The sequence below is a fragment of the Penicillium bovifimosum genome (genome assembly GCF_028826915.1).
Source record: "Penicillium bovifimosum strain IBT 22155 chromosome Unknown utg000006l_segment0_segment0, whole genome shotgun sequence".
In the NCBI taxonomy this organism is placed as follows: Eukaryota; Fungi; Ascomycota; class Eurotiomycetes; order Eurotiales; family Aspergillaceae; genus Penicillium; species Penicillium bovifimosum.
Window position 1 is genome coordinate 74,437 of NW_026622715.1, and position 24,757 is coordinate 99,193.

The window sequence follows — 24,757 nt, forward strand, 5'->3', positions numbered from 1 at the left end:
CAGCCAGCAACCTGCCGGGTTGCTCTCGACCTCTGCTGGAGAATCCTACATGCTCTCTGTATACTAGATACACAAACATATCTTCCTATCGAAAACGAGGGTCCGTAATTTTGGTAAAAAATGCAAGGGCCGGTTATAGCCCAGTAATACTTTCTATCAAGGTCCATATCTTCGTAAGCCCAAAACTCCTCATGCCAAAGCGCACACAATGCTACCGAAAGTGTAGGCAAGAGTAACAGTCCCGAGAGGAAATTAAAATACACGTTAATGAGAGGCAGCTCTCTGTTCGGCCCACGCCTTATCGATCGCACACTCAGCCAGTCGCTTCAGTTCCACAATGAAGTCAGCGACCAATTTGAAATGTACAACCTCAGTCGCAGGCAACTTCCGTGAGAAGATCCGCTCAATCATGACCGTAGCGACCTTCAATCGATCCAGATCTTCGCGCGAATGAGGATCTAGCGGGTTCTGAAGGATGCTGCAGAAGAGAGTGAGCAGCGCAGACATAGGGTAGAAAATTAGAGTCCTGAGACGGATTAGCATGGAATTCAAGGCAGCATGGACACAAATCACATACCAAAAGACCCCATCGACTACCACATGCTCTGCCGCCTCGAGGTAACATAGACTCGACCGACTCGCCTCGACTGAAAGTGCCAAACTCGAACTCACACCATCCATCATACCACCATGTGCTTGCATCCAGGACTTGCATCGCCCACTGGCCTGATGGATGATTGTCATGCATAGATGGTAATTCAGACGCAGCATGACGGTATGCATAGCCATGTTTGGATCGGACGTCTCAGAAGAAAAAGACACCGTCGGACGCCATTTCGGAGGAACTGAAAGCCGCCATTCTTCTAGCGAGTCATCGATTTCCCGAATAGACTTGAGTAGCTCCGCGTCTGATTTCCGGAGGCTGCTGACCGAGTACAGTTCTCGATGCGCTCGGGCTTTGATGATACTCAGACGCAAGTCGAATGGAAATACCGGACCTGACCACAAAGTCTCTTCGTCATCCACGTCAGCAAAGGCTCGATCAAGATATCCAGGTGGCAGGGTGAGATCGCAATTTTCGTCGGTGATGGTTGGGGGCTGCCCGGTGCGCAATGCAAGATCTTTATCAATGGTGTAGCAAACCCAGAACAAATTCCGCAGTTGCTGTTGCTTTTGGTGGCCGCGGTCATTCGTCGGGAAGGCCTGGTTACTAGCAAGATTACCACCAAGCATAAAAATGAGCCGTGCAGCAATCGCCGCGTAGTAATTTGTTGCCCGCATGTTTCCAGACCCTAGCTCGAAGAGAGTCTGGACACTGGTCAGTTATCGAATTGGTACACTCGAGTGCCTTACTTACCAGCATGGTAACGGCTTGCGCTGCATCTAGACTGGCAGGTTCTTGCAGTACTTGGGGCATCAGAAACTGCGCCTTGGCCACAAGGAGGTCATGATCGACTGGAGAGATATCAGTGGTTGCCTTGATAACGGCATTGAGAACAGATAGACGGGAGACAAAGGTAAGAAAAGCAATGACACAAGCTTTGGAACTGGCTTGGCCATATGCAAAAGGCAATGATGAATGAGCGTATGCTCTGTTGACGGTTTCATCAAAAAGCTCAGGGTCTATGACAGGAAAGATGCGCCGCATCACCTTCGAGTTTTTGTAAGCCTGGATGTACGTCTGCAGGATTTCCCACTCAGGAAGCTCAAAGGAATCCTTAGTCTTCATGTTCATCAAGAAGGTGCTGAAAGTCCGCCCACGCTCTTTATCCCAGGGGACTCGGGCAGGGCTAAGTTTGTCAATTGCAACTGGTTGCCCGGTACGAGCTTTGATCCAATCTTGTCCCTCGGGCAAGAGGAATAGTGTTCCAGTAAGTAAACTGATTACCCCTAGTTCCTTGCCTGCAAAATGGACTCGCACTGATGATGAGTCTGGGGGCTGGTTGCTGCTAGGGGAGTTGCTGGCCGTTGTGTTAACCTCGATAGATTGAGGCGAGTCTCCAGTCACTATTTCCGGTTAGTTTTGGTACGTTCCTATATGCAGGTACTTGTGTGAACGTCTTACCAGAGGCTTGAGTACCACTTAGGTTCTCTGCAAGAAGCTGCTCGATTCGACTCACTCGCTCTGACAGCCGTGAAGCTTTAGGGCGTCTACTTTGACATCAGAACTCGACATAGAAAGCATGATCGTACTAACTCACCCATCATGTGGAGTACTTCTCTTCTTCCTGTGCACTACTCGGTCGAATGTGCATGGAATATCATGGTGACTGCACCAATTACACTGCGGGAGCACAGCATCACATTTGATCTGGACCAGGTTAATGATGGGTCCGATGGATTGGGTTGACAAATGTAGTATGGACTTCTTACCTTTCTTTTATAACAGGAGTCACACGCACGGGATGTCCGCTTCTTCTGATGGTCTGAAGCATTTGGCGTATTCATTGTAGTACCTCGACATGCAGTAACGAGATCAGTGCTAAGCTCGGAGAGTGGCGGCAACTTTCTGACTTCCGAATGCCGCTGACAAAAGTCGCCGCTGACACATGATACATCCGAGCCATGGCTCATGGATCACCTGACTATCTGGGCATGGGTATGCAAAGTATTCTTATTGTGTCTAATACATAGGAGACGGCGGATTATTGTTCCCGTCATTAATCAACTAGTATGGAGGCCTTCACATCAAATGAATGGATATAGGTCCTACAAATGAAGAATCAATCATTATCGGTGCACCCGAAGCATCTCATGCGTACATGATACATGTAAGTACTTGACCATCAGGAACCAGAGCGAAAAACATATCAAATGCACTTCTGCAACAGATATTGCTCGACCTTCTTGGGCTGCGGCTATAACGTAACGATGTTGATCGGAGACACGAAAAGCATATCGAGCGAGATTGTGAGGGACGGCAGCCAGCTCACATCACAGTGCATATACAGCAATCGCACTCTTCATCGCCGCAGTCGCAGCCGAAACATGGCTTGGAGACTGGTTTAATAGGCTTTTTGATAGAACTTCCAGAGCCGCTGGAGGGAAGGGTGCCATTGAACGGGATTGAGATCGCGGTGATGGCCATGGCGAACAGGAAAAGCTATGGGAGAGTTAGATCAGAAGGTAGCAGTCTAGTAGACATGGCAGGAACAACATACCTCTAAAGAAAGTGTTGCCAGAAATTATTCGATTGAAAGCGGGGTTTGAGAAAGTGAAGGCAGGAAGAGGAAAAAGTTAGACCCGAGCAGGCAGCAAGATATATTGACCGGCCTTAAACCCAGACACAGGCCCAACATGAACATAAGGGAGGGGGCCATTACCTACCCTACCATTGTACTCCAGTCTCCGTACCTACGCAGTACAGGTTAGCTGTAGCATATTTCATTGCTTAGGTTCCAACGCGCCACCCACGTCACAGGATCTCCAACGAGCGGATGTTGATACGAACACAAGCATCCAACTAAGACACAGGATTTTACAATTAATTTACAACTACACAATCAAAGCGAAAAAATAACAGAGCATGAGTCATTGACAGTATATACAGCAGCAACTTTTGAGGGGTTCATCATTCATCGCCGCAGTGACCGGGGTATCGTCTAGTCATCTCGGGCTTAAAGCCATCGGTCTATCCATTATATTCTTTTTCAGTTCATCAATCCATCATAAAAGCAGTCCGTTTAGAGCTGCTCCGCCCAGGGAGCGGCACCGGGCTGCATCTGGTTGAGCCACTTGACAAGCTCAATGAGCTCGATCCGACGCTCATCCTCCAACTGATCTTCGTCGCTGGTAAGGACCGATTGGAAGACCGGGAGGAGACTGGGGGTGAGTTCGCGGATGGTAACATCCTCCCACTTGTACATCTGGCAGATCATGCGGTACAGAGGCTCGTTCTCCTCGAAATCGTTCTTCAGGGGAAGAATGTTGACAAGGGCAGGGAGCACATCCTTGATGGGGACATTGTCGCGGTAACGCAGGATCATGCGGCTAACACACCCAGTAGCGTTGTCCTGAAGACGGGAAACGTTCATCTGGAGACAGGACTCAAGACGGGTAAGGATAGTGGGGATTTCCTTGATGATCTCGGCCTCAGCATTGGAGTGCTGGATCAGACGGCCAATGGCGTAGGCAGCGTTGGACTTGGTTTGGGAGTCCTCGTCGGCCAAACGGTGAAGCAGGAGCTTCAGGAAGCCAAAGGTGAAGGGAGTCACGGCCGCACCCATGCCGTTGATGCACTCAGCGAGAACACCGACGGCGGTGGCGCGCTCAAGAGCCTCAGAGCTACCGGCGTAGCGAAGGACGGTCTTCTCAAAGACCTTCCAGAGCTCAGCGAAGCTCTGGCCCATGGCAGCGGCCATGCCGGACACGACATCGAGAGCAGTGTCGACGACAATCCAGTCAAACTCAGAGGTTTCCTCGCCAGCCTCAAGGGTTTCCTCCTCAGGGCCGAACTCCACCTGACAGATGTGTTGCTTGGTAATGACATCAGTGACCATTTGGATGACATTGTGAAGGGTGGTCTCATTGGCAATGAGGGCAGGACCGCAGAAGCGGAGGTTCTCAGCCATGTTGCGGTTGATATCAGCGACGGTGGAACTAGTGATTATCAGTCAGCAATCGAATCTTGGAATCGATAAGTGAGAAATGATAAGGCAAATGATAAGAATAGATCTCAGACTGTAGACTTCGCCGTTTACATCAAGTACGCCTTTGGCGCATCAAAGTGAGCTGGGTTAAGCGGAAAAAATCATCATAGAAATGGTTGGGTTGGGCAAGGGAGGAAAACAAGAAAACAAGCTTGGTACATACCGGTCATCTTCCTCGGTCCACATCTTAATGGTGGCAGTCATGAGGATCTCACCAAACTTTTGGACCTCCTTGGCAGGCTGGACCTGAAGAGGAAGACCAGGCTGCCATTTCGACATCTGACCATTCTCCTCAGCGATAGCGAAGAGCATGGCGTAAGAGCGGTGCAGAGTGCTGATAGTGCTCTTACGAACGCCCTCATAGGGGTGCTCACACAGGGGCATCACATGCTCGATGGTCTTCTCGAAGTAAGGCAGGAAGGCGCTGCGGGTGTGAGTGACAAGGTCACCGATAACCTCAACAGCGATCTCCTTCTCGAGGGAGAGAGGAGTGGTGGCAGTGATGTCATCCCAATCATCTTCATCTTCGAGATCGACGTCTTCAATCTCGCCATCGTCCTCATCGTCAGCGCTCGCGACCTTAATCTTACGACCATTGAAAGTGACCTCTTGACCGACAAGGTCCTTAGCAGCACTGCCGAGATCGACATCGAGGTCATTCTCCTCCTGCTCGATGCAGTCGTAGAGACCCTTCACGACACCGTCAAGGAAAGGAGCGAAGTGCTCGCCGTAGACCTTGGCCATGGCGCCCCAGAAGATGTAGGTGCTCTCCTTGAGACGGGAGTGGCCGAGGTGCAGAGCTTCCTCGGTGGCACGCATAAGGGGCTCCACATAGGGCTGGTAACGCTCGGGACCGGCGGCGGCTGCCATCTCACCCATGGAGTCAGTGACGCTGGCACGGAGGTCGAGCTCGTCTTCGCTGTCCTTGACAGTGGCGAACTCCTGAAGGAGGTGCATGGACTCATCGAAGAACGAGAGGAAGGAATCGCCAGCAGAAGAGGCGAGGGAGCCAAGAGCGCCGGCAGCGAGGGCCTTGATCTTGAAGTCGGGGTGCTTAAACAGATTGTGCAGGATGGGCACGAGTTCAGCCTGGTAAGGAGAAACATCCTTCTCATCCAGACCGTCAACGACAGCGTCGATGGCACTGATACCGGCCTTGATGATGTCAAGAGTAGGTCCCTCCTCCTCGCCCTTGTATTCCTGCATGGCGCTGGCCAGGTTCTGGAAGAGCAAGGGCATGAGGCGAGCGTGCTCAGTACTGAGGTCCTCAACGAGATCCTCAGCCAGGCGTGCGACAGTATGCAAAGACGCCTGACGAACCTTGGGCTCAGGATCAGCCAAGAGCTGGAGAACCATGGGGAAGATCTCCTTCATCTGGGAGCTGAGGAAGTCGGGAGCACCCTCAACACACATGCCAAGGGCCATGATACCAGCACGACGGTAGTCGGGGTTGGTGTTGTTGAAATATTGACCTAGTGCGTTAAGCAAAGGAACAACGACCTGGCTGGGAGGCAGGCCCTGGGACAACATATCCAAAAGACCGAGAGCAGAGCGGGCAGGAGAAATATCATCATCACCAAGAGCGGTGTCGCCAAGCTCGGTCACGATTTGGAGAGCGGTGCGGGTTAGCTCCTCGCCAATGCGCATGCCCTGAACCTTGAGCTTGCGGTATTGGATGGTCTGCATCAAGAAGCTGATGGCCTGTGTCCGAACATCCTCATCCACCTCAGTGTTGGCAGAGATCTGGTTCATCAGGATAACGAGATCCTTGAGGTGCACGGTCAGCAATGCAGGGTCACAGCCAAGCAAAGTCTGGAAGACCTCGAAGGACTGCATGATGTGATCATCCTCTTGACGCTCAATGGAGTCCTTAAGGACAGCGACCATAGCGGGAACCATCCCCTGGAAAACCTTGACAGGGGCCTCATCCTCCTCCGAATCGAGGTGCATACCAAGCTTGCTCAAGGACATGAGAGTGTTGATACGGACTTCGGCGCTCTCGGGATCCTGGATAGTCTTGCCGAAGAGGTTGAAGAGGTCTTGAAACTTCTCTTCAAGCGCTTCACCGAGAGTGTCCAAGATGGTGAAGAGGATGTAGATAGCCACGGCACGCTCAGCGGCGTTACCACTGTTACCGGCCTGCAACAGCAGGTTGGGCAAGTCAGCCCACTCGCCATCGTTCAGATCGATCTTTGCAATAGCAGAGATGATCTGGGCGATAGAGTGCTGAACGAGAGATGAACTCTCGCCCATGGTGGAGCGAAGAAGCTGCTCACGGACCTGGGGCTTCTGGTCCGCGGGTACCTTCAACCAATGCTTGGAGACGAGTGAACGGGACTCCACGGAAGCGAGCTGGCGCAAATTTTGGTCATCGTGGCTTGTGCAAATCTGAATGAGGAACAAAAGGGATTCCGGCTTGTTGTAGAACTCCTTCTGCAAGACACCGGTGGCCTCCTTGAGGTTTCCCTGGGAGGCTAGAGGAACGGGTTAGCGAGAATATTGGCTTCGAGGATGCAAGACAACTCACGGTCCAGAATAATCTGCAGTTGCTGCAGGAATCTTTGTTGATCCATGATGAGAGGGATGTGGGAGGATTTTATATTTTTTTATTTCTTTCAACAATCTCAGCTGTAGGTCTCGAGAGGAGACGCCACAGAAACAAGAATTGAGCGATCTGTCTCAGACAAACAGCTCAAAGGGGGTATCACAAAGCAATATAGACAGGAAAGAAAAGGAAAGGAAAGGAGAAAGGTGAAGAAAAGAAAAAGGAGAGTGGTGGGGGGAAGAGAAAAGAAAAGGGAAGGGAGAAAAAAAAAATTTAGGGGAGTGGGCTGATGCCTAATTGGGTTTAGCGTATGAAGATGGTCAACACACGGGATTTCGGGCAGTTCAATTTTGATGTGATATGCCTGAGTTATGTGGGATCAGTGGAAATGAAAAAGACAGATATCTTGGAAGTTCTAGTGGTATAGCTGGACAATCCGACTTATCTCTCTTGAATTTCAGTCAATCTACATGTACCTACTTGTACTTGATATAGAACTGGTTGAAACGAATTCATTCACATTATGGAAATATAAAAAGTTAATAACAAGATCTTCACCCGAAACGCCTATTCCGTCGTTCTTTGGAAGGGACCAGATTATGCCTTGGTAAAAGCAACGTCGAATGTCCCCTGAGACCTTGGTGTGCCAGAAGCTATACAACCAGCGAATCCGACGGGATACACCGACATGATCTCGGATCACTGAAGCGTCACCTAATATTCATCAGAGTCATAGTCATCATGAATCAGCGATGAGCGGTAGCCACGAGAAGCCAGATTGGCCTCAAGGCCACCGTCGGATGCAGGGTCAAAGTAACCTAAACCTGTTAGTGAAATCCCTCATATTTGAAGTGACTAGGGAAGTTGCACATACCACCACCACCAAAGTAGCTGAGAGCGACTGGTAGAAAGACGAGCGCATGTGAAGCAGCGAAGAGCACCAGCGCTAGCCACACGCGGAAGTAATAGATCTCAAAGATCTTACTCCGCGTAAACGCAAGCACACAAACACCCAGAAGTTTGGTGACCGTGATACCACTGAAGACAGTACCCCCAACATTGACCAAGGCCGTCCACGCTCGAGCATCCTTACCGCGGAATTCGGCAGGCACTTTCTCCATGATCGGCCGAGCGGGGAACATGAACGCTCGGGCGATGTGAGCACAGAATTCGACACCAATGCCCACACAAATGACCAAATTGACAAGAGACACGGCATTCAAGGAGACGCCGGCTATCGCCATGGTGCCGATAATGTCGACCACTATCATGACAACCGTGGTGGTGACAACAGCACCCGTCGCTACAGACCCCAGTATCACAGAGGTCAAGACGAAGATGATAGCCACAGCCGACCCAAGCAGGGTACCGGTAAGTCGCACGATGGAGACATATTGGTCAAAGAAGATGTAGAACTTGGAGTACGGGAATACATCGATACCGTGTTCCTTGGAGATATCATATGCGATTCGGCGAGCTGCAATGTATGCCTCGATAAACTCATCCTGGCTCCGTAGTGGCGTGTGGCTGGTACGGAAATGACTGGCATTTATCGTTTGATGCTTGTCGTCAATGACTAAAGCATTGCTGTAGGGTGCTTTGCCACCAAGAGGACAAGAGGCATCCGTGGGAGCACCAATCCATTTCTCGGCATAATGGATAAATTCAGCTCCTTCTGGCATCCCTGAGAGGGAAATATTCCACGCAGGAATACGATCCTCGAAGCAAAGTTTGCCATTCTCTTTGCAGCAGTCTTGCTGGGGATTCAACCAATAGAAGAAATCATCGATCCAGCTGGCGGCGGAGCCTGCGAGATAAGAAACTTCTGGACGCTTAGACTCTTGTTCCAGAATAAATGGCAGTGAATATTCCTCGCAAGTGGTAAAACGTCCACAAAGCTGTTGCTGGTGGCTTCGTTCGGTGACATTCACGTTGCGAGTCACAAAATAGACCGGAGGCCCCGTGCCAAAATATGAATCCAAGTCATTGAAATATGGAATGAGATACGAGTCGCTGGGGAGCGCAATCCGCTGATCTAAGCCAAGAGCAACCTCAGGGATGAGGGCCAGACCGGCCGTCAAGAGACCCAAGAAAAAGATAACAACGCCGACTTTGACACGGCGATCCAGAAGGAAGGGCGCGTAGACCCGACGAATAAACGCTTGCAAAATACTTTCTGCCTCATGACTATCGTAGCGTTCTTCGGGAAAGCCGAAAGAGTTTGCCTTTCGGACAGTGAGACAAGGGACACAGTCCGCACGAAGACTCTGCACGCGCTTTTGGTTGAGAGCCAACACAGAGATGAACATGGTCATTTGTAGAATAGCATTGACAAACACGGCGCCCGCAGCATATGCGGCAAAGTTCTTGACGGCAGGCATGCCGACAAAGGTACCCAGGGCAAAGGCCACGGTCTCTGTCAACGCAGACAGGAAGATGCTAGGTCCAATGCGGCTGACCGCTCGGGCAACGCGCTCGTCAATCTCCTCGTCAGGATGGCTGATGTTGACTCGCTCGAACTCGTGAACGATCAAGAAGATGTTGTCTACACCGACTGCCAGGACCAAGAAGGGGATGACTTCGGCGATTATCAAGGTTACCTTGACACCTGCCGCAGAGAAAAGCCCGACCGATGCAGAGACAGACATCAAGACAATGACGATGCCCACAATGCCTAGTGTGAATTTAGACTGGACAAGAGCATTTGACGGGTTGGTCAGCAGAGACCTCCAGGTAACCGTGACTGAGCCCAGGGCCATTGAGGCGTAGAAGAACATGATAAGATAGCTGATGACAACAATCTTCGCGTCTGTGTTGGTAGACTTGTTGAGCTCCTGCTCCAGGCTAACCTCGGAATTGAAAGACACGCGTAGGCCTCGCTCAGCAGCTTCTTCTTGGACCACTCCGAGAACGGTCTGGAAAGTCTTTTCCCAATCGATAGCTTTCGCTTCATCTTCTGTCCCCTGTTCGTAGTTGTTTACTACCCAGGTGACAATGAGCGCCTGGGCATCTAGAATATCACCAGTATCTTCATATCCGCCAAGAATCATTTCCGGTTTGAGAGGCTGCGAGAAATCGGGGAGACAGCTTGGATCTCCGGGGGATGCTGCACAATGCCTTAGTCGGTCCTTCCATGTATCCGGATCCAGGTTCGAAACAGAACCACCGAAATATCCAGTGAGCGACTGCACAACACAAGCTTCCCCGGTGGGGTTGAAACAAACGTCATCGAGACTGAGAGCCTGGTCCAACGAGATCACGCGGCGCACACGAGACTCAACGTCGAACCACCAAGTAAGGGTTTCATAGTCCAAGAGAGGACGCGAGTTATTCGCTGGGCGGTCATTCACCAAAAATGCCTGCTCAGCTCGGAAGAATGGACCAAAGCTTTGATCAAAGAAATCCTTCTCTTGTGCCGCTGCAGATGACGGGCTGACCCACAATCGTACCGGGTCTGTTTCGACAGTAAACCGCAACCATCCTAAACTTAGTAGTGCAACCCCAACGACGCTGGAGGATATCGTGATTGCCGGGAACCGTGCACAAGCGCCACCGATTCTGTGGAACAAGGATGAAAGCACAGAATTGAGCTTATACACTCCCTGTGGGCGTTCCATGTATCCCCCCCGGTGAACGACGTCTCCTTCATCTTCATCGTCGCTGGGCGTGGGATCCTGTAGCAGGCGCACTCGCTCTGGTTTGCGGAATCGACGTTCCTTGTATGTGAAATAGCTGGCAAGAGCCATGACAAACAACAAGAATATTGAGTAAACAAGGATGACTGCAAAAGAAAGACACGGTAAAAGTCCTACATGGCATATCTTGTGGGGGGAGATGGCGGGCAACTCCGGACACACATCAGGGCAGTCGACGCAGGAGCATCGGAAATTCTTGTCCTCGTCGTTACAGGCCTTTGGTTTGATTGACAAAGCCTTCATTCCCTGCGGATCGGATCCAGTGGGTTCTGTGTGATAGTTAATCTGGAAGGGGCTCCCGAGGAACTTCTTGTCACCCAAGAATTTCAAGAAATGCGCATAATCTTTTGCGCCGCCACCGATGAAGTCGATGGCCTTTCCACCCGAAGCACCATTTTTCACATTTTTGCAACTATCATAGAACCCACTCTGGTACTCTTCAGACCAAATATTGTCCAACTCAGTCACAAGTCGTTTGCCGGAACTGTTTTCTTCTGTTTTTGTGACATTGACGAACAGGGACTGATCCGGAGAGCAAGTGAAGGTGCAAAAGATGTTGAAGAAGTTGTCCCGGCAGGCAGGGCAGGATGCAATGATTCCCTCGGCCAGTTTGAGGTTACTGGAAAGCGCATCGATCTATAGACAATTTATCAGCATGAGCGAGACGATAGAGATACAATGACATAGGCGGCAACACTTTCATACCTGTTCCTCTAGGCAGCAGACCGGGCCTTCGCTCCATTTACTGCCACACAGATTTACTAGTTTCTGGCGCACTGCGTCCTCCGGTCGATGTGCCAGACCATTATCGGGACAGGGAAGTTCTCCACCGAAGATAGATTGCTTTCCACAATGACCTCGAATAGCACAACGACCCTTTTCATGGGTTCTGGTTTCGCCCTGCGCACTGACGACCGTGGGCGCGACAGAGCCCAGCCCGACGACCGCAGCAACCGCCTTGAGCAACCGCATGTTGTGGAAAGGAGCACTGCGACAAGGCCCAAGTCTTTGCCTACCAATCTCCAATCAGAGTACCTGGGATGGCGATACTTTTAACAATAATCGTTGGCCATGCAACTGTCGGTCGGTGTGGGGAAGGTTTGACGCCAGGCCAAGCTTGAGGAGCCGCTGCGAGCAGGGAATACGAGCTCGAAACTGGATATTCTGAGATAGGGACGATGTTCTATTAGAAAACAGTAGCCTCAAGTGTGTTGATGGGTTTGAAGGTTGGCGAGGTGGAGAGCACGTAGAGTATGTAAAGAGAAGGGAGCAAAGCAAGCTTGCAAGGGAAGAGTGACGTGAAGGCGGAGACCCACGGTACATCGGTTCCCCCGCACGGTCACTCAAGCAGAGCCAAGTACCCACCCATATTTCAAGGCCTCCGCGGCTCCGCCTAGCCTTAAAGATGCCCAGCCGGCCAGCCCTGAAGGTGTGCTTTGACACTAGAGTCAGGCACCGTCACCAATGTGCCTGATGAGTGGCTTATAATGTCGTGGCGCGAATCAGCTAATTATCCCTTTCCTTGGCATGTAGGACTAGTTAGACCGAGGGCTGATCAATTAAACCGATGTTATTCTCAGTGTACTGTCCTTTATCCCCCAAAACATTGACAGATCATCTACACTTTAGGGACTCTACGTGATTCCCGAGGTTGGTTTGTTGAATTCTCGTGATATCATTGGAATAGTACAAAACATAGAAAAGACCGACTCCGAATTGAAACCGACTTCTATGAACAGGAAACTCCGAGTCTCAAGAATGAAGAGACAAATATGCCTGTGCGTGCATCGCCAGTAATTCAGTTAGCGATGCGAACAAATATGAGAAGAACTCAAAGAGATATCATCAGATGGAACAAGTGAGAAAGGACGACATAGCCATATGGTCGAGGGGGATCGTCACGACGCGGGCCTGGTAACATAAGTCATGCAACCTAGTAGCCATCGTCCTCGACCTGTTGGTAAACGTGGCGAGTTCGTGTCGGGTCTTTGCGCATAGTCTGACCAGAACCTGTGACGCCCACTAAAAGATGAAACAAATTAGTATCAGTGATCAAAAGTATTGGTAGGATGATGGTTCCAAAAAGAGAGAAAGAAAAATCATTCATACCTCGTGCATTGAGGCCTTCGCCTGTGCGGAACATGCTTTCCTTCTTGCCAAACTTGCCCTTGCCTTTGACCTTCGCAGCGAAATCCTGCCATTTGTTCTTGCCTGCTTCGAGCTCTTTGTTCGCCTTCACCTTGCGAGGCATCTTGGCGGGACGCCCCAGTGCATCACCGGGCTTGGGATCGTTGCGAGCCTGTGTGGCCAATGCGGGGTTGACGTCTGCTGCGGCGGAGATTACACCGGGGGGAGCGGGGACGGGTGAGGGAGACGCTGAACTGCCTGGGGTTCCATCAGCCTTGCGCTTTCGCGAGTCAGTGCCAGAGATGGGTCGTATATCCTTGGCTGTCAGATTTTCCACAGTGCCATAAGACTTGAACGAGACAAGATAAACCGGGTTGGCGGATGATCCGGTGATGGAGTTGATCTTGGCCGGGTAGAAAGCGTTGTCACCAGAGACCCAGCGCGCAAGAACAGTGTCGTTGACTGCGAACAATAGCGGGGTAGGAGTTGTAACAGTTCCAGCAGATGCCTCCTCTGTATGCTCAGTAATTCCATGGGCACCGTTACCCTTGAATCGGCTTTCCTTATGGGCGGGTTCGGCAGGTTTGGCGGGTTTGGCGGACTCGGTACGCTTTTTCTCGGCGATTTCGATTTCGGAAAGTGCAATGAGTTCCTCCAATTCAGCCTTGAGACTCTTCAGTTCTTCATTGTCGGGGTCTACCTGCAAGCTTGATGCAACAGACTCATACTATTCGGTGTGAATTATGTTAGTTGGTGGGTCGCACTCGTGTATATGGGAATTTGCGGCAACCCACCTGAAGCTTGTATTCCTTCACCTCTGCTTCCATAACAGCAACGTCAGCCATGATGCAAATCTGGTCCTGAAAGAAAAACAAATGATAGCGAATGACAGAACGATGAAATGTTTAAGCAGTGTTCGGTGTTTGGGTTGAATTTGATGAGGAACCAGTGAGTAGATTGCGGAGAAATAACCTCCATCATCCATGGCAAGATTGATTGCCAGATCACGTGTATACCACTCCGCCTTCAGCCGACATTCCCAAGATAACGTTGGTTAATCCCGAAGCTCAGATCCCGAACCTCAGAACTGGCGCTCTAGAAAGAAAAGGCAACCACGGGCAGTCCGCGACATACGACCATGGGTCAGATAATTCTATCAATTACACATGAGGTAACTATGCATCGGCCATCGGTATTTAGTTGTACTGCGTATGTTGTACGGAGTACTAACACTAAATAAGAGGTCGCCTCCAGCCCTGGGTTACGATCGATACAAACCGGCGATAAGCAAAGGTCCGATGTAATCCACTTTCGATCGGCAAGGAGGGAATATGCAAGTTGGAATTCGACGTTGGACAATGTACTCCGTACCATAAGCATCATAGTTCGTACTTCGTACCATGGAGTTCCCTATATTCTCCATACTGATATATGGACCCAATCACATCCCTGTTTGCCGACTCGTATGTTGGAGAGGTGGTAACGTCATTGTATGGTCTTGACCATTGAAATATGTCGGGAATCTGGAGAACCGCGGTCCAGACCCTCAAGAGTTGGAGGCTAAATCTCAATGCCAGGTAGATGCCGGATCGATACCAGGTGAGATGCTGTAATGATCCTAGTGATGATAGAATAGTGACAAGATTGCCCGGAATTTCAGACTGCGAGGTTGGTTAAACATACTCCAAGTTTATACGGAGTTAACTACGGAGGAACAGAAACTACTCGAAAGCAGAAGTGGAGAAAAGAAAAGAGAAAAAAAATTGATTTCAAAGCAGCAATTCTGGCCCAGAGGCAACTTCCCCCCTTGTCCAATTGAGTTCCATAATTCATTCACCGCCTACCACTGATCGCCCTCTTCCCCCTCCCCCCTCTACTCCTCCAGTCATACTGCGTAACTCCGGACTCTATCTTTCATTATTTCTCTTAGATTCTGCAACCTGCACTATTCTATCTGGTCTGTGTTTCATATCAGCCTCGTGATTCTGTAAGCCACACTCTACCGCAATCTGACTAGCGGGGAATCAGTCATCGCCTCAGGCCCCCTCTTACTATCCGCTACCTTCTTCTTCTTTCCTCCCCATATCCAATATCTCACTCCCCCATATCTACGCCCCATCTACGCCCCATCTTCGCCCCCCTCCTCGACTCTCTTGGTTCCTATTTGCAGCCGATTGAGCTCGGATATACACTCGATTTACTCGGGATTATTCAGTTCGACCAAGCTGCGAGGCTACATTCCGAAAAATTGAATCACCCTACTTCACTCCTCGTTTCACGGCATCAATATCTGTTACGGGCGGGAGGCCCGGCTGGACTCTATATTGAAATCCATTCAATTTTTCAGTGATCTATTACACCCTCTCTTCTTGCCCTTGATCAGTCCCTCCAGTCGCTGGAATCAATCGACATGGGTGATTACAATCAACGATATCAGCAGGGTCTTTACCTTTCTCCAAACCAACAAGATCTCCTGCTGGCTGCCCTCTCTTCCAACAATCCCAACCAGAAGCCTCAAAGTGGATCTCCTCCTATAAAGACTTCTCAAAGTCCCGATCAAAATATATCAACCAATCTCAGCGCGCCTCCATCTGGCAGCTATGACAATGCTCATGCCAGCAATTTTGCACTGGGGGACGACGAGAGTCCTTTCTTGGATTTCACTCCTGAACTCGACTTCGATTATCCTGGCTCGGCGGACTTGATCGGCGACCTACCAGGGTCGTCCGCATATGACATTGGCGAGAAGCGGAAGTCCCTCGACGGAAAGTCAGTGCTCGAAGGGGAAGAGACCGGAAAGAAGCGTAGGGAAAGCGAGGCCAAGAAGCCTGGTAGGAAGCCACTAACTTCGGAGCCTACTACGGTATGCTATTCTTGTCACACGTGGCTTTTATCGGGGCCGTAAACTAACCTTTGAGCAGAAGCGCAAGGCCCAAAATCGGGCGGCCCAGCGAGCCTTCCGTGAACGCAAGGAAAAGCATCTGAAGGACCTCGAAGACTCCGTGGAAAGGCTGCAGAAGACATCTGAAATGGCAAATCAGGAGAATGGCTTGCTGCGTGCTCAGGTTGAGCGGCTGCAAGTCGAGCTCCGTGAGTACCGCAAGCGCCTTTCGTGGATGGCTTCTGGACCCGGCAACGGCCTTTCCGCTTTGAGTTCGAATTCCATCCCCAATGCCCACTCCAAGGGGGCGTATGGCCTTCAGAACAACGAATTTCTCTTCGACTTCCCCAAGTTTGGTGATTTACCGGGTGGTCATCTCTTCAACGGACAATCCAACAAGAATGACCAATTCAAATCCAATGACAACCTCACTCGGGCTCCCGGTGTTTTGAGTCGCGACAGTCTGAATTATTCCTCGTCCCGGTCTAATTCTCACGCCCCGTCGAATCACTCGCAGTCCAATGGCACTCCTCATAGTGCTACTTCTACGAAAGCACCGTACTCTGGCTTCAAATCATCTACAAATGACAACTCGACTTCGGAAAATTCCCCTTCATCTTCGTCGGACTCACATCAAAGTCATATGGTGTCATCGAGCGGGACTTCCCCCGAGCCTAGTGTCAACTCTCCTAGCGGGAAATATCGCGAACTGGGAGTGGGAGACACTTGTGGAGGGCACATCACCAGCGATGGTGAGAAATCCTTCTGCGAGCAACTTGGTATGGCTTGCGGCAACATCAGGAATCCCGTACCAGCGGTTCGGGACAGCAAGTCCAAATCACACAGCTTTTCAAGTGGCCAGCCAACGCCAATTGATAACCAAGCTGAGGGCGACGGTTCTCAAGACCTTGGGATTGACTGGATGGTTAATCAGAATGGCGGCCAATTCGATCCCGTGCTCTTTGGTGATTGGCGAGAGCCCCAGGATGCGGTGTTGGCTCAGGACTTCGGTTCATTCTTCAATGAAGCATTCCCCTTGCCGGACCTGGGTAGTCCATCCCACAACTTGTCCGAGGTTGCTTCCGACACGGTCCCACCCAAAAAGAGCCTCGTTGCCCAGATTGACAGCAGGCTTGAGGATGACGAGGTCGTCCCTGGCGAAGATCAGACGCAGATGCTGTCGTGCACCAAGATATGGTATGGTTTTCTTTGGATTTCTTCGTTTTATGCGACGAAATATGTCCGGCAGATCGCTAACATTGTCTACAGGGATCGTCTTCAATCCATGGAGAAATTCCGCAACGGTGAGATTGATGTCGACAACCTCTGCTCCGAGCTTCGCACGAAGGCACGCTGTTCGGAGGGCGGCGTTGTCGTGAACCAAAATGACGTTGACGACATCATGGGACGAGTCAAGTAGCGACTTGCTTCTACGATGCTCACGACAGACTTTGCCTTGGCCCTCGGGCTCAATTTACGATTCACGGACCATATCAACTTCACTGATACTCGCGCTCTTACGTTTTCTACGCATACCCACCATCGATTGTTATTAATGGGAGGAATCCTGCACGGCGTCACCATATTGCACAGGAGAAAAAGAGGGGACTTTATATATTCGGGGGGGAGAACAACATCGATCTATCAGATTTTGGATTCGAAAATGATTCACTTTTGCTTTTACTTTCTCTTTCGCTTTCAGATGTTTTGCCCATGGTTGGCGATACATCACTACTGCCTGTTGGTACAACATCTTCTCTCACTTCTTTCTTTTCTACTTCTATGCTGTTGGCAATATTCCCTCTTTTTACAACAGTAATAACCATTCGATTGTTTTCATGCTTGAGCTGGGCAAATGGGGGACTTGGCCCGTTACACGATGGCCAATCTCTCGATAGTCAAAGCAATGCGCACTGAATGCCAATGTCTCTTGTTCCAGAAACGAAATACGGGCATGATCCTTGTGACGGCTTGGGACTGGATGGCTTGCACTGCTTCACAATGCCCAATGTACTTTTGTGTTCTTGTAAACAAATAATCTCTTCCGAGGCGAATCTTCATCTTATAGTCTCAATTGACTTTGCACTGCTACTTTAACTGAGATGAACGAGGCAGCTTGAAATACCTTTGGGGTGGCCCTCGCACGGGGCATACCAGTAGCGGAAATCTACAGTGCGCAAAAGCTAAAAGCGAGGCTGTAAGGGTATCGATATGTGGCCGGAGAAGCAGAATTAAAGTACAAAGAGAGATGGGAAACAGCTGTGGTAGATTTTTTTTTTTTTTTGGTGTTAAAAGATGATCTCCGCATCTTGAAAAGTCCGAATTCTAGGAATCTTCCAGCCTGGAGTCCAAACTTAACTCTTGCAGAGAAAGAGCACTCCCCGAGGCTCATGATAAACCCAATATGTTTCACCAGATCAACGCGTCTCTTCTTCATGTTCTTTCATGTGTCTGGCCAGACTTAAGAACAAACGACAGAAGATTCAGCGGGATCTGAAAAGTTAAAAAAAATACCCATCGCAAATGGGGGAAGACTGAAGTAAGAGGAAAAGAAGAAGTTGAATATCAAGTGATCAACTTGACACGTGCGATAACGAGGCAAAGTGAAAATCATCGATGCCAAGGGTAAGGATGGTGTTCACGATCAGGCGTCACCAGATGCAGCAGGCTTGTCCTCTGAGGGAGCAGAAGACTCATTCATGCCTACGCCGCTCTTGAAGCCACCGCGGGCACCACCGCGTCCACCGCGACCTCTCTCACCAGTGCCACGACCGCCCCGGCCGCGACCACCGAATCCGCCACGGCGACTGCCGTCACTGTCACTGGCACTCTGGTATCCACGCTGACCTTGAGGGATTCCGCCCCGGTTGCTGCTCTGCCAAGTCCCGGCATTTCCAGCAGCACGGTTAGGGCGTTCCTCGAAGACCTTGAATTGAGGCTTGCGTGGCTGACCCTGGGGGGTAGCACCAGGCTTCTTCAGCTCAATAGGCAGATGCTCCAACGCAGCCTTTGCTTCCTCAGGACTGGAGAACACCACGACATGGTTGTACTTGCCCAGCTTCTCGATCTTAACGATCTTGGATTTGTCCTCTTCAGAGATGTGATCGCGAACAACCTGCTCATTATCGGCACTAGTAACGAACAGAGCATTGCTGGGCTTCTTCTCGACCCGAGGCACAGGGGATTCACTGGGCTTATCATGCGGGGCGGTACCATTGGTGTCCGCGGCGGCAACCTTTTCTTCCCCGGCAGGTTGGGCGGATGCCGCAGCAGGTGGCTGCGGGCTGGCAGACTTAGGAATTACGGGAACCGGTGAAGCCCGAGGTCCCTTCTGGCCCTGGGGAATGGGCACACGGGCCGGAGGTGCTTGGCCAAACTGAGGGGCCACAACGGGAGTCCGGGCAGCGCCGGTGGGAGCGGGGGAGGCCGTGGTGGCCGGAAGACCGCTGGAGACAGGCTGAGGCGCACCGCCCGCCTGAGGCTTTCCAATGCGGTGAGCAAAGTTGAAGCCTTGAGCACGCATCTCTGTCGCGATACGTCCACCTTCAACCTCCAGCACGAGGTATCCGAAGGCAGCATCCGCCAGATTGAAGTTCCACATGTTTTTAAAGGCGCTTTCATCAACCTGACCAGCAGCATTACCCGCTGCAACAGGGCCACCGAAGGGATTGCCACCGTTGGCGATGGAAGGCATCTTGTTCACAACGTCGAGGGCGTTCTCAAGAAGAGTCTTCTGGCCATCGTTTGAAGAGATTGCTGACTCAACCTCACCTCGAACCGTCTCCCAGACATCGGTGAATGACGCCTTGGAGGCAGCGAGTTTGCCGCGATAGTGGTCTAGTGACGGATTCACGGAGAACTCATTGTACGATGAGCCGTACCGGAAATGAAGACCGGCAGAGATAGAGAAGTCGGCCTTGAGGGTAACGGAAAGTTGATTCAACATTCCCTCGCGGGCCGGAGAAGCGTGTGTAACGAATACACGAGTTTCGGAAGGATCATAAACACGATTGGCGGTGTCGATCAACTCGCCCATTTGCAAAAGTGTCGTCCACATAGTACCTTGACCTCCTGCAATAGTCGTTTTTCCCTCACCATTATCGAAAAGCTTATGCATCACAACAGCACCTCCAAGGCCCAGCAAACGTAGCTTCACACCGCCGATATCGAGGAGGCGCGAGTTTGCTTCATCGATAATGTGCAGCTTGTCAACCTTGTACTCGCCCGAGCGGAACTTTTCCAGCACCCGCACATCTTCACAAGCACCCCATACCGTGTATACCGGAACATCAAGAGTGATGCGCTTGTCAAGAAGCATAGGGAGCTCGGAGAGGGGCAGCTGCTCTGGCGGGAAGCGCTGCTTGATTGACTGTTGTGGGGTGACCTGTGCGATGGACCGCTTGACGTTCTCGGGCAGGAGAGGGGAGTATTGCGCGACATGTTTTAAAGTTCTGTTCGTGATTTGCGAATTAGTTGATGCACTTCACTGGGTCTCAGAGCCCGGTGTGACGAATGCGTTGGGCATCCAAGACACACCAAAAAGCTTCCAAAATTGGGGATATGCGTACTTATCTGCAATGCGCTCGAGGGAGGTATCATCATAAAATCCAAAATCACCGGTGTGGATAATATGGTCTGCGCGGGCCTGCTTTGCGAGCTCGTTCAGAGACTTCAGGTTGCCTAGTTCACCAGTCCGATTAGCATCAGCCTGCCAACTTAGAACGGATGAACGGAGCATTATTACCTCTGACATCGGCAATGCACAAAATTCTGGTCGGTCCATTTTGGATCACACGGCCATTATTGGGAAGCAACGGGGTGGCACCGGGGACAGGACCCGCAGCTGCACCATTGGGAAGAGGGTAGCCTTGGGCACCGAAATTCGGACGAGGCTGTAATGTGAGTGAAGTGACAAGATTAGCCTAGGTCTTCTCAGTCTCATGATATGAGATCAATCTCGTTAAGAGCTGGGGCAAATCGCAAATGCGAGGAGACTAGGGAAAGGAGCCACTTACTGAAGCCATGGAGGTATTGGGTGAATAAATTGAAGTGGCAGGTGGGGGGGAAAGGGATACTGTGGGGAGGAAGGAGGAAGGAAGAGGAATGAAAGAAGAGTAATGAGGGAAGGAGAGAGGGATGAATAGGCTGAGGGGAGGAAAGATGTAGAAGGTGCACCTGTCGATGAAGCAACAAGCGTGACATGCAGATTAGGTAAGCGCGCCCCTGGCACTTGCCCGATTTGGGATCTACCACAGCTTTAACAACCAACTACTCCATAGGTACCTCTAGTTACATTGACTGAGCTCATTAAAACATACTTCTGTCTCGTGACTACCTATTGACCTACTACCTATGGCTATCTGTGACAGGTAAGCCCCGTATCTTCCTCTACATACTATATAGGAGTCATAGAACTACAGATTGGGTAATGATAGTTGAATGCACTGGTAATGCTCGTGGATTTATGCCGCAGCCACTATTTGTACAAATATGCGTATGCAAACGATGAAACTAGTTCCGGAACAGTCTCAGCCCTCCTTCCTCCCGATCAACCTCGTCTTCTTGATCACTGACAGCCTCGTCGTCTTCACCGAGGAGACCGCTAGCCGTCTTGCCAAGCAGAGAAGCAAAGAATTCGTCTCGTGCACGCATCGACCAAATACCACGGTCATCTGGGGCCATGAAGTTCTGAAGCTTTTCGTGCACATTGTACTTCATTTTACGGCCCTTAGAGGCACGGGTATCAATTTCTCGCTTCACCTTGTCGTTGCGCATACCAGTGATAGGGTGAATGGGCAGGCGTGAGGGCAGCTGCTGCAGGTTGTCAAAGCCATTCGTCATCGCATCGGTTGAGCCCATGCGCTGCTCAACAAGATCCCGCAGAAGGGACTGGTAGAAGGCGCTGTCATCGTAGGTTGAATCTTGTGGGTCAGATGTGCGAGAGCGCTTCGAAGACCGTTCTCCAATCTCGGTAGCAACTTGGGCATCGAGTACGGCTGTAATTGTCTGTGGGCGACCGGACGCAGATCCGAGTAGTTTTCCTCTGGCATTGGGAAGTGAGGCAGACGTTCCTCGGATTTTGGAGGACCATTTGTCGAGGACCGAACGTCGGTGTGAAACGGCGTTAGACTCAAGTTCACTCATACGTTCCCAAAGGGAGGCAGAACTGGTAGTAAGTGAGGCGGGGGGAGGCCTCTTGCGTTTCTTACTGCCTTCTTTCGCCGTGGCATCGGCCAAGGCGAAGCGTAAGTCTTCGAGAGTAGACCATAATGCCATCGCAGCTGACTCGGCTGACTTGATTGCTTCTTCATCAACCACTGCGTCCTCGTCACCAACAGCCGCTTCCTCTGCGTTATCCATCGCGTGCTCTCCACTTGCTTTGATCTTCGTTCCGAAGACAGTGGCAATACCGTTGATCGAAGTCAACCCTCCTTGAAGTTTCATCCGTGCGTTAAGCAGCGCATCAAACGTAAGACGTTGTTGTTTCACAGCCTTTCCCTTCGTCGCATCTGCCTTAGCTGCCGAGGAGATTGTTGCAGCAATGGTTTTTTGATCTGTCGCCATTAATCTCCGAATTTCGTCTCGATCACCAGATACTCCGGACGCTCCGCTCTCGTTACCATTCCGGACGTTGGTGATGCCCTTCTTGGAGTGCTGGCGAACTACATCATCGCCGTCCTGGTCTTCCTCCTCTTCCGAATCGGAGTTAGAGTCATCATTCCCATCCTCGCTTCCCTCTGAATCCTCATCGGCGCTCTCCTGGCTCATGCGGCTATCAGATTCTTCAGAGCCGGAGACGGAAACGACCTCTGAGTCCTCGCTGTGATCATCCTCATCGTCAGAGCCGCTCCCGAAAGGGCTCTGATCGTCGTCACTGTCAGCGCCGAGCGCCGCCCGGCTGACCCGAGCACCATCATATTGTTTCCCTAGCGCGAGAGGTTCGTCTTTGCGGAGCTTTGCTTTCCTGCTTGATTATTAGCTTTTTATTTAGAACGAAATGCACTAGGTTTACTCACCCAACTTTCTCATAATGCTCTCTTCCAGCGTCAATTTCACCGTCACTTCCGCCTTCATCGTCGCTTGATTGCTGGCCATTGTCGATATCCTCAGGATCAAAGTCTATGCGCCGAGTCAGCTTTCCATGTCCGCCGTCAGCGTAAAGTGGTGGAATGCGATTCAACTTACCCTTGGGTGTAGGGTCTTCAAATTCAGCTAGCTGTTCAGCCAAGGACCGACCTGCGCGTGGTTTACCCATTGTATTTTTGTGGATGGGAAGAGGTCTGAACGAGCATCTTTTTTTTCTCCGGATAACAAATTCCTACTATTCCTATCCAAGTTTAGCGTCCCGAAGACGGCGAGACCTCACGTGAGCGGTCTACAGTATTTGAGGGCAGGAGGTAAAGGCGGTCTGGCCTTCTGTCTGCAGTATCGCGGTAGACACTACTGTGTACATCCTTCAAGTCTATTTGTGCTGTTCACAGACCATTGGTATCTTGTTCTGTCATATTCCATTCATCGGGCTAGTGCTATCATGATGCTGGTGTCTCCAGCTGGGGCCATTGCTAGAGGAAGCAGGCTTTTCTCTACCTGCCGAGCCCTTCAACATGACAATCCTTTGGTCAGTTAACATTCTACAATGTAATTGTGACTCTCGGTCATAGTCTTCAGGCTGGCTATTTGTTCCAAATGACCTTATATCAATAAATTGAAGCTTGGTTCCTGCATGCAAGTGTGTTTCGTCAACTGACTGTACTTAGGGACTTCCACGCTCTGGCACCCCGCCGACTTTCCGTTCGCGACGAGGGCTGCCCGAAAAACGCAAGATTCGAGATGTCAAGAAAGTTGTTGCAGTTTCCTCAGCTAAAGGAGGAGTGGGGAAATCTACTATAGCTGGTAGGTGGATGTTCTTCGCTGCTATCTGGTTTCCAACACCAGGGTTTGCATCAGACTCAAGGCCTATGGGCCGGAACAAATGCTAAACAACGTCTTGCCAGTCAACCTCGCCCTATCCTTTGCTCGCCGTGGCATCCGGACTGGCATTCTCGATACCGACATCTTCGGCCCTTCTGTTCCTACCCTCCTCAATCTCTCCGGCGAACCTCGACTCGACGAAAGTAAGATATTTCCAAACCAATGATGTCACAATCGGCCTACTAATGAAGTTCCCAGATAACTGTCTCGTCCCTCTAACAAACTATGGCCTCAAGTCCATGTCAATGGGCTACCTCCTCCCCCAGACACAAGCCGACAGCACAACCGGCGAACTACCAATGGACACGACCCCAATCTCATGGCGCGGACTAATGGTAACAAAAGCGATGCATCAACTCCTCCACTCAGTATCATGGGGCCCCCTCGATGTCCTAATTCTCGATCTTCCCCCTGGAACAGGCGACGTCCAACTCACAATTAACCAAGAAGTGATCATTGACGGTGCGGTGATTGTCTCAACCCCACAAGATATCGCTCTGCGCGACGCAGTCCGCGGAATCGGCATGTTCCAAAAGATGGACGTCCCCGTTCTCGGAATGGTGCGCAATATGGCATACTTTGCGTGTCCACAGTGTGGGCATCAGACTCGCATTTTCTCGCATGGTGACAACCACCACCACACCCATGGTGAGAATCACGGTGTTGTGGCTCAGTGCAAGCGGCTCGGAGTGGACTTCCTCGGCGACATTCCGCTCGATGCTCAGGTGTGCGAGGATGCTGATCGCGGTGTGCCGACTGTGGTTGCAGAGGAGAATGTTGAACGCAGTGCAAGGCGGGAGGCTTTCCTTGGCGTTGCTGAGCAAGTGGCTCGGAAGATTGGGCTTGATTGGCGATGAACATCTGGTCGTCTGGGCGCTTAGCGCAGACT

At 50.9% G+C, this 24,757-nt stretch overlaps 8 protein-coding genes across 8 annotated transcripts; 2 read left to right on the plus strand and 6 right to left on the minus strand.

Moving 5' to 3' along the window:
* Positions 1-264: 264 nt before the first annotated feature.
* On the minus strand, positions 265-3,088 carry N7515_007658 (putative C6 transcription factor; the record flags this gene model as incomplete). The annotated part of the gene is made up of 7 exons (XM_056668402.1): positions 265-526; positions 578-1,308; positions 1,358-2,007; positions 2,066-2,151; positions 2,202-2,311; positions 2,374-2,377; positions 2,961-3,088. 7 exons carry the CDS (start codon positions 3,086-3,088, stop codon positions 265-267), a joined length of 1,971 nt encoding a protein of 656 aa, XP_056518232.1.
* A 595-nt stretch (positions 3,089-3,683) lies between these two features.
* On the minus strand, positions 3,684-7,222 carry N7515_007659 (putative importin beta-4 subunit; the record flags this gene model as incomplete). Its single annotated transcript, XM_056668403.1, has 3 exons — positions 3,684-4,599; positions 4,813-7,123; positions 7,177-7,222. The coding sequence occupies 3 exons, from the start codon at positions 7,220-7,222 to the stop codon at positions 3,684-3,686; spliced, it is 3,273 nt and encodes a 1,090-aa protein (XP_056518233.1).
* A 686-nt stretch (positions 7,223-7,908) lies between these two features.
* ncr1 (sphingolipid transporter NCR1) lies at positions 7,909-11,861 on the minus strand (the record flags this gene model as incomplete). Its single annotated transcript, XM_056668404.1, has 3 exons — positions 7,909-8,012; positions 8,069-11,525; positions 11,595-11,861. The coding sequence occupies 3 exons, from the start codon at positions 11,859-11,861 to the stop codon at positions 7,909-7,911; spliced, it is 3,828 nt and encodes a 1,275-aa protein (XP_056518234.1).
* A 961-nt stretch (positions 11,862-12,822) lies between these two features.
* N7515_007661 (tudor domain-containing protein) lies at positions 12,823-13,861 on the minus strand (the record flags this gene model as incomplete). The annotated part of the gene is made up of 3 exons (XM_056668405.1): positions 12,823-12,911; positions 12,999-13,743; positions 13,811-13,861. The coding sequence occupies 3 exons, from the start codon at positions 13,859-13,861 to the stop codon at positions 12,823-12,825; spliced, it is 885 nt and encodes a 294-aa protein (XP_056518235.1).
* Positions 13,862-15,426: 1,565 nt separating this feature from the next.
* yap1 (putative bZIP transcription factor AP-1/Yap1) lies at positions 15,427-17,317 on the plus strand (the record flags this gene model as incomplete). The annotated part of the gene is made up of 3 exons (XM_056668406.1): positions 15,427-15,879; positions 15,938-17,094; positions 17,167-17,317. The coding sequence occupies 3 exons, from the start codon at positions 15,427-15,429 to the stop codon at positions 17,315-17,317; spliced, it is 1,761 nt and encodes a 586-aa protein (XP_056518236.1).
* A 1,224-nt stretch (positions 17,318-18,541) lies between these two features.
* Positions 18,542-20,921, minus strand: N7515_007663 (uncharacterized protein; the record flags this gene model as incomplete). The annotated part of the gene is made up of 4 exons (XM_056668407.1): positions 18,542-20,348; positions 20,466-20,577; positions 20,642-20,789; positions 20,913-20,921. The coding sequence occupies 4 exons, from the start codon at positions 20,919-20,921 to the stop codon at positions 18,542-18,544; spliced, it is 2,076 nt and encodes a 691-aa protein (XP_056518237.1).
* A 487-nt stretch (positions 20,922-21,408) lies between these two features.
* N7515_007664 (AATF family protein) lies at positions 21,409-23,152 on the minus strand (the record flags this gene model as incomplete). The annotated part of the gene is made up of 3 exons (XM_056668408.1): positions 21,409-22,861; positions 22,914-23,016; positions 23,083-23,152. 3 exons carry the CDS (start codon positions 23,150-23,152, stop codon positions 21,409-21,411), a joined length of 1,626 nt encoding a protein of 541 aa, XP_056518238.1.
* A 717-nt stretch (positions 23,153-23,869) lies between these two features.
* On the plus strand, positions 23,870-24,725 carry N7515_007665 (Mrp/NBP35 family ATP-binding protein; the record flags this gene model as incomplete). Its single annotated transcript, XM_056668409.1, has 2 exons — positions 23,870-24,011; positions 24,067-24,725. 2 exons carry the CDS (start codon positions 23,870-23,872, stop codon positions 24,723-24,725), a joined length of 801 nt encoding a protein of 266 aa, XP_056518239.1.
* Between the last annotated feature and the right edge of the window lie 32 nt (positions 24,726-24,757).